This window comes from Rattus norvegicus, chromosome 8 (genome assembly GCF_021556685.1).
Source record: "Rattus norvegicus strain SHRSP/BbbUtx chromosome 8, alternate assembly SHRSP_T2T, whole genome shotgun sequence".
Taxonomy (NCBI): Eukaryota; Metazoa; Chordata; class Mammalia; order Rodentia; family Muridae; genus Rattus; species Rattus norvegicus.
The window spans coordinates 37,094,604-37,105,234 of NC_141541.1; the positions used below are offsets into that span (position 1 = coordinate 37,094,604).

A 10,631-nucleotide genomic window follows, 5' to 3' on the forward strand; every position below is an offset into this window, starting at 1 on the left:
TGAGACACATTAGTTTAGTGCATGACAATTACCAAGTGGCTCTTCGGGTACAGCTGCAAAGCACTTCTTTCTTTGTTACTGTTATGGCGCCTGGTACTTAGTAGGTGGTCAATAAGTAGAGCATGTGCTCAAGTCTTTTGATTAAAACACAAGAAAGGACGCACCAGACTCCCAGGGATACATTAGTGCGGAAGTTCTGGAGACATTTGTTGACATCAGTTGACTCTTGGACTGAGACAACAGAAGGATTTCGTAGAAACTCGAAGTCCCTGTGTTACCAGGGGACTAGAGAAAATCATTTGACATCTGCTTCTGGGCCACCTCGCTCACATTTCCTACTCTTAACATGAAAACTCGAATCCCATAAATATCCTCGCGTTAAACGGAGCTTGTGTAGGAGCTGTGAAAAATCGTAGTTAAAAGGCACAATAGCCTCTGTAATTCAAACTCATGGGTAATCCAAACATTGAGCTTCCTCTGTTTCTGCCACTGGACAGCCGGGCTGGGAAAGAGGCGGAGTGATAAAAGCTGTAGGAAACCCCAGCTCCCAGTGTTCATGGGTGGATGCCTCAATACAACCTCTGCACGTAGGTTCCTACTAGCAGGAGGCATAAGCTTGAGAAAGGCCAGTTTGCTGGAGTGGATGCCACACGCAAATGAAGAGTGAGTTTTTACAGTGTCAAGGAGACTCTGAAGCAAGATGCATCTGTTTTCAAGGACCTTTATATGGTGGTGATTTAGAATTATGGCTGATTTAGAAGTATGAAGCTCTGGAGTTCCGTTAGGAGAGCCGTCCTCAGAAACATCTTTTTTTTTATTGGATTTTTTTTTCTTTTCTTTTTTTTTCAGAGCTGGGGACCGAACCTAGGGCCTTGCGCTCACTAGGCAAGTGCTCTACCGCTGAGCTAAATCCCTAACCCCTTTATTGGATTTTTTAAATTTACATCTCAAATATTATTCCCTTTCCCAGTTTCCCCGTCCATAAACCCCCAACCCTCCTCCCCTTTCTTCTATGAGGGTGTTTCCCCCACCCAACCCCTTCCCACCTCCATGCCCTGACATTTCCCTACACTGGGGGGGTCCAGCCTTGGCAGGACCAAGGGCTTCTTCTACCTTTGGTGCCCAACAAGGCCATCCTCTGATACATATGCAGCTGGAGCCATGGGTCTGTTCATGTGTACTCTTTGGATGGTGGTTTAGTCCCTGGGAGCTCTGGTTGGTTGGTATTGTTGTTCTTATTGGGTTGCGAACTCCTTCAGCTCCTTCAATCCTTTCTCTAACTCCTCCAATGGGGACCCCATTCTCATTGGTTGACTGTGAGCATTCGCCTCTGTATTTGTCATGTTCTGGCAGAGCCTCTCAGGAGACAGCTATCTCAGGCTCTTGTCAGCATGCACTTCTTGGCATCAGAAATATTGTCTGTGTTTTGTGGCTGTATGTATCCCCAGGTGGGGCAGGCTTTAAATGGCCATTCCTTTAGTCTCTGCTCCAAACCATGTCTCCATATTATCCCCTCTAATGAATATTTTTGTTTCTCCTTTTAAAAAGGACTGAAGTATCTTGTCCTGTGGGTCTGTAGCAAAGGCAGAAATGGCTTCCCAGCATTGCGTTTGGCCCCCATCTGACTTTCCAGTCCTAGTCTGTACCAATCTCCTTTAGGACTCTGGTTTCCCTGGATCTTCTTTCTCCTCTCACGTGCTTGCTTTTCTTCTGTTACTCCTGCAGGAGTCATGAACACAACTAAATGCAGGGTAGCCACTGTAGTGCACAGGAACGCCTCTCCTAAGATAGCTTTTCTGCAGGAGGAGCTGATGGTACTATGGGCAACTGCCAGTTCTCAACGTTACACTCATCTATTTACTTATTTACTTATTTAGCACAACTCATTTGTGGAGTTCTTGCTACCTGCGACTCTAACTATCTTTAGGGGCTGGCTTCTTTGTCACTGCTCTGTTCTCAATTGGCACTGTCTAGAGGGTACCTGATGATTCATATCACAGTGACAGTCCTCTGTGTCTGTTCATCTTCCCTAGCCCACCTGGAAGCTGCAGGCTGTCAAGGACAGTGTCCACAGGCATTGCTTTTGTGATGTCCAGCACAGTGACTGATACATACAGCAATGTCAACACATCGCCGTGGATGAATGATAGATGAATATGTTAATATATACAGAAAGGCGTATGCAATTGGTTGAAATAACATCCTCAGTTGCTGGATCCATAGCTGATGAGAAATTGAGCAGAGAAGTTGTTTTGGGGGGGTCACAGACCACAGTGGGTTCCAACATGCTCATTTCATCTCCTCATTTCACTATGAGCCCCTTGAGTACAGGAAGACTGTTTATTTTTCAAATTCTAAGGAATAAGCAGACAGCCAATGAGCAGGAAGTGTAGGGCAAAGTCCTGTTTTCTGCCAATGTCCTATTTACAGAATAAGAAGGCTAGGGCATAAAGAGCAAGCAGCAAGAATATAATCTACTTGTTTTGCCAGCCACCAAGGATACCTGGGTAAATATTAGCTAACGTGAAGCCCTTTGCTTGCTATTAAGATTTACTGATTTCAATAGAAAGGAACCTAAACGCTAGGGCACATTATATAACCTAAGACACCAACGATAATCTCTAATTGCCCAACCGCTCATAAATGCACATCGACTCTGTCTGTGGTTACATTAAATGGCATAGTCCAAGCAAAGTGAGATCTGCATAATAGCAGAGCTTCCGTGTGACTGATGGGTTTGGTTAGTGGATGGATTTACCTCTTTCCTTGGGCTAGCTTAGTTCTCCTCACTCTTTCAGCAAAGAACTCAACCTCGTAGGATAATCCCATATGTGTAAAGCTCAGCCCCAGTAAAGTCCAGTTTTTCCAGATTAAACTTCACAACAATATCTCACATTTCTTATATAACAGTGGCTGTTGTCGAGCGAGATTAATGTGGTATCTTGTTTCTTCCTGGTCTGATCTTATTCTTGTCTTGCAAACATGTCCCCATCTGTGACCCTCCATCCATCTGTATCTTTGTGATCACCTGGAAAGGTTAGTATTCAGTGTGTTTCAGAAAAATGGCTGGGAGATGAACGATAAGTAAGTGTTTCTAAGCCAAATGTTATTTGGCGTGACTTAGGAGAACAGTAAGAGGGTTATAGAGCGTGGCAAAGGAGAGGGGGGCCTCGCTGGCACCCAATCCACGTCTGCTGCCCAGGACCTCAGCTGGTTGTTTGTTATGTCTTAGCATGACGGTATTCAAGCCATGTGAGGTGTAAAGTAATATATATATGTATACCTGAATTCAGGCTCGGTCTGAGAACATCCACTTGTGTTGGCTCCAATCACACAACTCCACTCGAGTTAGCCATTGAAAGCCAATGCAAGTAAATGTCATTCCAAAGCTTAAGATTCATTAAGGTGGGCCTAAAAGAAGACAGCTGCTGTGCAGACAACGTCGAACAAGCACCACTTGCTTGCTTTGCCCAGCATGGGCGCTTCGGAACGGAGTGTGTTCAGAGTGCTGGTAAGTGTGGATTATCTGAGGAACGCACTATGCGGCCACTGCCTGCTCCTGTTTTACCACTTGCGAGGCCAGGAAGTGAATGTTTTATTTTGCTGACACAGTCGAGGGAAAACCCAAACTTACTGGGGACATGTCTTCACTTTACAGAAGTGCCCTTCACTTTCAAACTGAAGCAAACTTTAGAAGGGCGGAGAAGGGAGGAGGGCAAGGAAAGCTCGGAAGTTGATGCTTTACAAGTCATCTTGAATTGTAATGTGTGGTGGAGATTGTATGGATTCTGTGGATAATGCTGGCCTTAGAATTGCTAATAGGTAAGAAAATCTGTGAGGAAACATGAGCTTCCACATGCCTGGACGGGAGGATCTGTCACCATCGAGTATGGGTCAGGTGCATATGCAGTGCACAGGAGTAGCTGGAGAAGAAGCCTTTGGCCTCTCTGCCTCACTTGGGACTATCTCCTAGTCTGACTCTTGGAGACTTGCAGTCAGACAGGGATGGATAGAGCCCTGAGTGTGTGCAGGGCTTGTTTGACTCTCTTGGTAACTCTTTCTTCTCCTTATTTTTAGTGCCTGGCCTTTACACTTCAAAACACCACTACGGGCTGTGGTTTTCCTCTCACAGCCTCCACTTGGTGTGACCACTGCCTATGTTTACCTGGGTGAAGGCCAGGAACAAGACACTGAGGGATATCACTTTTGTTTAAAATGTGTCACTAAGCTGGTTTCGCTTCCTAGTTCTTATGAGCAAACACATTTCTGAAGGGGGATTTTGAGATCTATTTTTAAAAATATCTTTGCATTTAATGAAAAAATACCACAAAGGCAGTGCTAACCACAATGGACACACCTTGACTTTTTTGGCAGGGGCGGGGGTGGGTGAAGCAGGGGAAGGTGTATTCTAGGCTTAAGACCCTTGAATTTCACTGTTGTTAGCTGTTTAGGGGAAAGCCCCAATCACTGTTTTGCTGGAAATCTCTCTCTCTCTCTCTCTCTCTCTCTCTCTCTCTCTCTCTCTCTCTCTTTCTCTCTCTCTCTCTTTCTCTCTCTCTCTCTCTCTCTCACACACACACACCTGTTCTTGATAAGAAACGAGCAGACATTCTTCTGAAGAGGGCTTCATTCTGTTACTATGTGTTAGCTCATGGGTACTGGTGGAGAGAGTGGTAATGGTCTGAACTAGGAAGTGGGGCCTAGGAATGGGGATTAAACATGGTCCTGCCTCCATAGAGCATCAGGGAAGTCATCGTGCATCAGCTTGGAGCCAGGTTGATAGTATGGAATATCAATGACCACCCTCATTCTATGTCAGCTGGGAATCTTGGCAGAACATGGCGGATGAGTAGAAGCAGGTATGTAGATCCTCAGACAGAGCTTCTGAGATCACCCAGTGGGCTGTGAATCCTGTCTTCAAGTGTTCTAGGAAGCACACTTTTAGGGTAGGGTGTTTGACAAATGAGCCCAAGCATGACTAGAGCTGTCCAGAATGAAGGCAGTGAGCTGCTGTCTACTTCCAGCCGTAGGTTGGGTCTCTGTCTTTGGAGAAGTCACCGAAACTTGTTGAGTCTTAGTGCTTTCATTTACAGAAGATGATCTGAACTGGATCAGAATATCCCCAGATATATTGATAGCAGCAAACAAGACAATTTAGGGGATATATTGATACAGTGATATATTGATGAGTTTTCTCTTTCAGTTACTTATTTTTATATATCACAAAATTATGAACAGTCCTCCAGGTTTATGATATTACAAAAATTATTGCATAGCAGCAGGTTAGATTTTAAAACAGAAGTGATTTGCATAATAACATCCAATAAATAAAAGCACAAAGTTCTAATGGGTCCCATTTTTAAGGTCCTGTGGGACAGACTGGTGTCAGGAAATACTTGAGCATAATGTCTGTTAGTAACTTTCCACTTGGTGTCTTTCCCACTTTCTGTGTGACATAGAGGCTACGTATAGTTTATTTTGGCATCCAGAACAGACGAGTTGGTTTATGCGAATGATTAACAAGCCTAATGATTTAGAATTTTTCTCCTCAGAGGTGTATGGGTCTGTATGTGCGTCACCTCCTTTACCACAGCGACAACTATAACCTTACCAACCCTCTAATATGTTTTCAGATCAGGGCACTGACAGAAAGGATGTTCAAACACCTCCGAAGATGGTTTATCACTCACATATTTGGGCGTTCCCGGCAACGGGCAAGGCTGGTCTCTAAAGAAGGAAGATGTAACATCGAGTTTGGCAATGTGGATGCACAGTCAAGGTTTATATTCTTTGTGGACATCTGGACAACTGTGCTGGACCTGAAATGGAGGTACAAAATGACCGTGTTCATCACAGCCTTCTTGGGGAGTTGGTTCCTCTTTGGTCTCCTGTGGTATGTCGTAGCGTATGTTCATAAGGACCTCCCAGAGTTCTACCCGCCTGACAACCGCACTCCTTGTGTGGAGAACATTAATGGCATGACTTCAGCCTTTCTGTTTTCTCTAGAGACTCAAGTGACCATAGGTTACGGATTCAGGTTTGTGACAGAACAGTGCGCCACTGCCATTTTCCTGCTTATCTTCCAGTCTATTCTTGGAGTGATCATCAATTCCTTCATGTGTGGTGCCATTTTAGCCAAGATCTCTAGACCCAAAAAACGTGCTAAAACCATTACGTTCAGCAAGAATGCGGTGATCAGCAAGCGTGGCGGGAAGCTCTGCCTCCTCATCCGAGTGGCCAATCTTAGGAAGAGCCTTCTGATTGGCAGCCACATATATGGCAAGCTTCTAAAGACAACCATCACTCCTGAAGGCGAGACCATCATTTTGGATCAGACCAACATCAACTTTGTCGTCGACGCTGGCAATGAAAATTTGTTCTTCATATCCCCACTGACGATCTACCACATTATTGACCACAACAGCCCTTTCTTCCACATGGCAGCAGAAACTCTTTCCCAACAGGACTTTGAGCTGGTGGTCTTTTTAGATGGCACAGTGGAATCCACCAGTGCAACCTGCCAGGTCCGCACGTCATACGTCCCAGAGGAGGTGCTTTGGGGCTACCGTTTCGTTCCTATTGTGTCCAAGACCAAGGAAGGGAAATACCGAGTTGATTTTCATAACTTCGGTAAGACAGTGGAAGTGGAGACCCCTCACTGTGCCATGTGCCTCTATAATGAGAAAGATGCCAGGGCCAGGATGAAGAGAGGCTATGACAACCCTAACTTTGTCTTGTCAGAAGTTGATGAAACGGACGACACCCAGATGTAGCAGTGGCTTTTCCACCTACAAAAAGCCTCCCAAGGACCTAAGGGTTGACTGTGTTCAGAAGCATCTGACGGGGGTCTGAAAGCAGGATGAGAACATGCGAAATCTGCTAGCACAGTCACCCCTGAACCCCAGGGCTATGGTTCTACAAGACACATAGCTCTATAAGGCTGCATACGGTGCATGCATGTGAATGAAACTGTGGAAGCCAAAGGGGCCCACTTGGATCCTCACTATGACTGTGTAAGCTCATATCGTGTTGATGGAAACAAAGTCATTCAAGGACAAAACTTAGGAGCTTTAGAAAGCTTCAGGAACTAGCCACATTTCCTGTTTGATTCTATGGATGAGAAAGATGCCATTTTTATCTTAAAGTAGACTTCTATCAATGGAAAATCTGCCCTCTGCGCTGGGAAGTGAGCCAGCCAATCAGTGACAATAAGAGACTGTCATACAAAGAATCAGTAAAGACTCTAACCTTCTCAAGCTCTGGTGTTTGAAGCCTTTGTCTGAGTCTGGGTCCATGCTTCAGAAGGGGTAAGGTGACATCCACTGACTGTACCTCTCTGAACCCAAGGTACAGAAGAACAGGAAGCCCCAATCAACTTCATAATCAACCCAGATGCTGCAGCCCATACAGAATTTGGCCTGAATGATTTCCTGTGGAGCATTAAATGGAGGCCAAGTCCACTCTTTAGATATTAAATGAATATTCTTTTGCAAAGGAGAATGAGTTGAAAGTGTTGGAGAGACTGAAGGGATGACTCTGTAATGAAAGCCTGGGTCTGGACCGCCAGTAACCACATACAAAGCCTGACTTACTAGCAGTCAGTACTCCTACTGGGGAGGTGGGGATAGGAGGATGTCTCTGGTTTGCTGGGCAGCTGAATGGGTGATGCCCAAGTTCAATGAGAGACTAAAGAAGGTGAAGGGGCTGGAGAGAAGATTCTGGTTAAAAGTGCCGTGGCCACTCTTCCAGAGAACCTAAGTTTGGTTCTTGGCACGGTACTTGATAACTATCTATAACTCCAGTTTCAGGGCATCTGATGTTCTTTTCTGGCATCCATGAGCATCAGGTGCACAGATATACATGCAAGCAAAACACCGTACACATACAATTAAAAAAACAAGGTAGAGAATGACTGAAGAAGAATCTTATGTTAACTTCTGATCTACACACACACACACACACACACACACACACACACACACACACACGGCATAGTGATGTTTGTTTCAATATTCAATGGATAGGTTCTGGGGCTACAGGTCTGGTAAAAGATGTTTTAATCCTTCCTCTTTCAAGATGGTACCGAGGAATGGGAAAGCAGTGAGCCTGGAAGAGGGTGTAGTGCTAACACACCCTCTTCTTGTGTCCTTGTGTTTCTCTGCCCGGTGGTTGAACTGAGATTCTAGGTATGGAGGAAGAAGGAATAAGATACAGAGTCACAGTCAGGGTGTTGCTGCTTTCTTGTCTCTGAGGGCCATTCCTGTGTCTTCCAAAGGGAACAAGTTAGCAGGAGAACTTCTTTGGAGGAAGGTTCTAGTGTGAAGGTCTTGTTTCTTCATTTCCATACCTGTATCATTCCAAATTCACCTTGAAAAAAAAAGTAGAGTTCAAAGCTGCTCAAAGATCAAAATTTTTTTGGTATGTGATTAATAAATTTCTGAAACCGTATGAGTACAAAGTGTCACTTATGCAATGACTGTGACAGGGTGATTTCTTTCGAAAATTATTCTTGCCAAGGTAGACTTTCTCCTGAAGTGGGCAGGACAGGTGGGAAGGAGGCGGACTGCATGTGTTTGCTGTCTAGACTTCCCAGGAGGAAACGAGCTAGGCTGCAGACAAGTTTCTTCTGGTCCAGCCACAGCACTTCTCTCCAGCATGAGTCTTGGCACAGAGAAAGACAGCTGCAAACCCCTGACAGTAAGGATGGCGTTGTTTTTCTATTTCAGGGGTTGAGTTTGTACAGATCTTCACACGTACACTTGTCTTGTCCCAGACCAATGGCACACCTTTTCAGAGGCCACAATAGTGAACACCTCTGGCCCACGCTGAAGGTTACTCTGTGCCTGTAAATGACACAGTAAATGATTGGCTGACCAAGCTAAAAGAAATCAGATCTCACAAGCCCAAGGGAGCTGGAATTCTCTGCTGGTCCATAGACAGGAGGCCTTACCACTCTGCAGCTCCTTATAAACCAGCAGGAATGGTATTTGTTAAGGTCATACACTCAGAGCCTACTACTCTGCTGTCTTCTGTTCCCTGGCAGTGTGCCTGGGGTCTGCTGGGAGTGCTCAGGAGTAAGCCATCCCTTTGAGCATTAAGGGAGTTGAGCAATGTGACTTTTGCTGATTGGTATGTTTCTGGGTTGCTTCTATATATTCCTTTATCAGGACTCAGGAACTCTACACTTGGACTCTCCTTTTTAATACACATTCTCCAGACCCAACACACAGAGCCCTAAGAGCTCTTAGGAAGTGGGGTCAGGGGTCAGGCAACTCTTGAGAGTTCTCAGGTGTGCTTGAAGTTCAAAACCAGAATGAAAAACTTCAGGCACTGGAGAAAGGATGCTAACATTGCTAGCAATGACACAGAGACCGCTGAGGAAAGTAAACAAGGGAGAGCAGAAGGCATCTGGAGGCCAACTGGTGAACACTAGGGTGAAGGGACAGTTCTTCGTTCCAGCAGAGAAGCCTTTTTCTCAGTAGGACCTGAGCACATTGGAACCACTATCACTATAAGTAGGCCATCTTCCTATATTTACTGTTTCTCCACTTCACAAGAAAGTCTATATTTCTTAAAAAACAAAACAAAACAAAAAAAAAACTGCATCCTATGGCACTCAGTCATGTTCAAAGTTTTTCTTGCTGCAGACCCCTCTTGGCTTGCCCAATTTATCTCTGTTGCGATAGGGATATTGACATGGAGAGTTGGGTCCCACTTGAACCCTCCTAGTTAATATTTAGAGTGTAGATTTGAGAGGCTGAAGGGCAGAAAGGGAAGAGCAATTCCAGTCATAATGAGATGGTCATTGGAGCGTCCATTTTCACCACTAAAAGGCTTTGGGATGGCTCGGACTACGCCCTATATGAGGATTTTCTTAAACGTAGAAGTGTATCTTCCACAATGCTTCTGTGACTGGTATGGAGATGGCATTCCCTTTCTAGAACAAACAAGAGGATAACTTTTAATGGCAGGAATGCAAATGAGCCCTTGGTCCCGCCCCTGGGCCGTTGCTGTCTGCCATTACAGGAAGTGTGTGTCAATCAAAGCTTGACAGGCAAGATAGAGCATTTTATTTTGGAAGCCAGAAGTTTAAGAACAATGACTGGAATTTCCTCTTTCTGTCCAGTAAGGGCCGTATGTCACTGGGGAGATAAAAGTCCAGGGGTAGGGAATAAAGGTTATCGGGAACTGCGCAACACAGAGTCATGCGGGGGGTATGCAGGAGGAGGAGTTTCGGAGGAAATCTATTTCAATGTCTGTCATTAAGTTTCCATTAAAAGAACTTTCGGTTAGGAATTCAAAAATAATTTAATCTCTCCGGCCAGATGCACACAGCTGGACTCTTGGAGAGGAGCCCTACAAAAGGGGATTTGTACACTCCCTGGGCTAGGACCAGCCTGTACCTTCAGCCAGCCCACCTTTGAATCCTCTGGGTGTTCTGGACACAGTACACTCCAGACAGGAAGAAACCCAGCATAGGGATGGTCTCTAAGTGTTTACTCGCTCAGGTTCTGCTTTATGTGTTAAAACCATCTTCCCCTTTTAACAGCCACAGTAACCTTGGGAGGTCGGGACCATTACTATGCTTGTTTTTCCTCTGAGGCAGCTGAAATAAAGGTGTTGCCCAGCAA

At 45.1% G+C, this 10,631-nt stretch overlaps 1 protein-coding gene across 13 annotated transcripts in view; it reads left to right on the forward strand.

Moving 5' to 3' along the window:
* Kcnj1 (potassium inwardly-rectifying channel, subfamily J, member 1) overlaps positions 1-8,447 on the forward strand; it is a 28,601-nt gene extending 20,154 nt beyond the window's left edge. For 3 of the 13 annotated variants that reach the window (XM_087560424.1, NM_001309299.1, XM_087560423.1), the window contains 2 exon segments: positions 5,634-5,830; positions 6,007-8,447. In XM_087560424.1, the coding sequence (XP_087416550.1) occupies positions 6,117-6,773 (657 nt within the window). In that variant the 5' untranslated portion in view covers positions 5,634-5,830; positions 6,007-6,116 and the 3' untranslated portion in view covers positions 6,774-8,447. 13 annotated transcript variants of the gene reach the window in all.
* Positions 8,448-10,631: the final 2,184 nt, after the last annotated feature.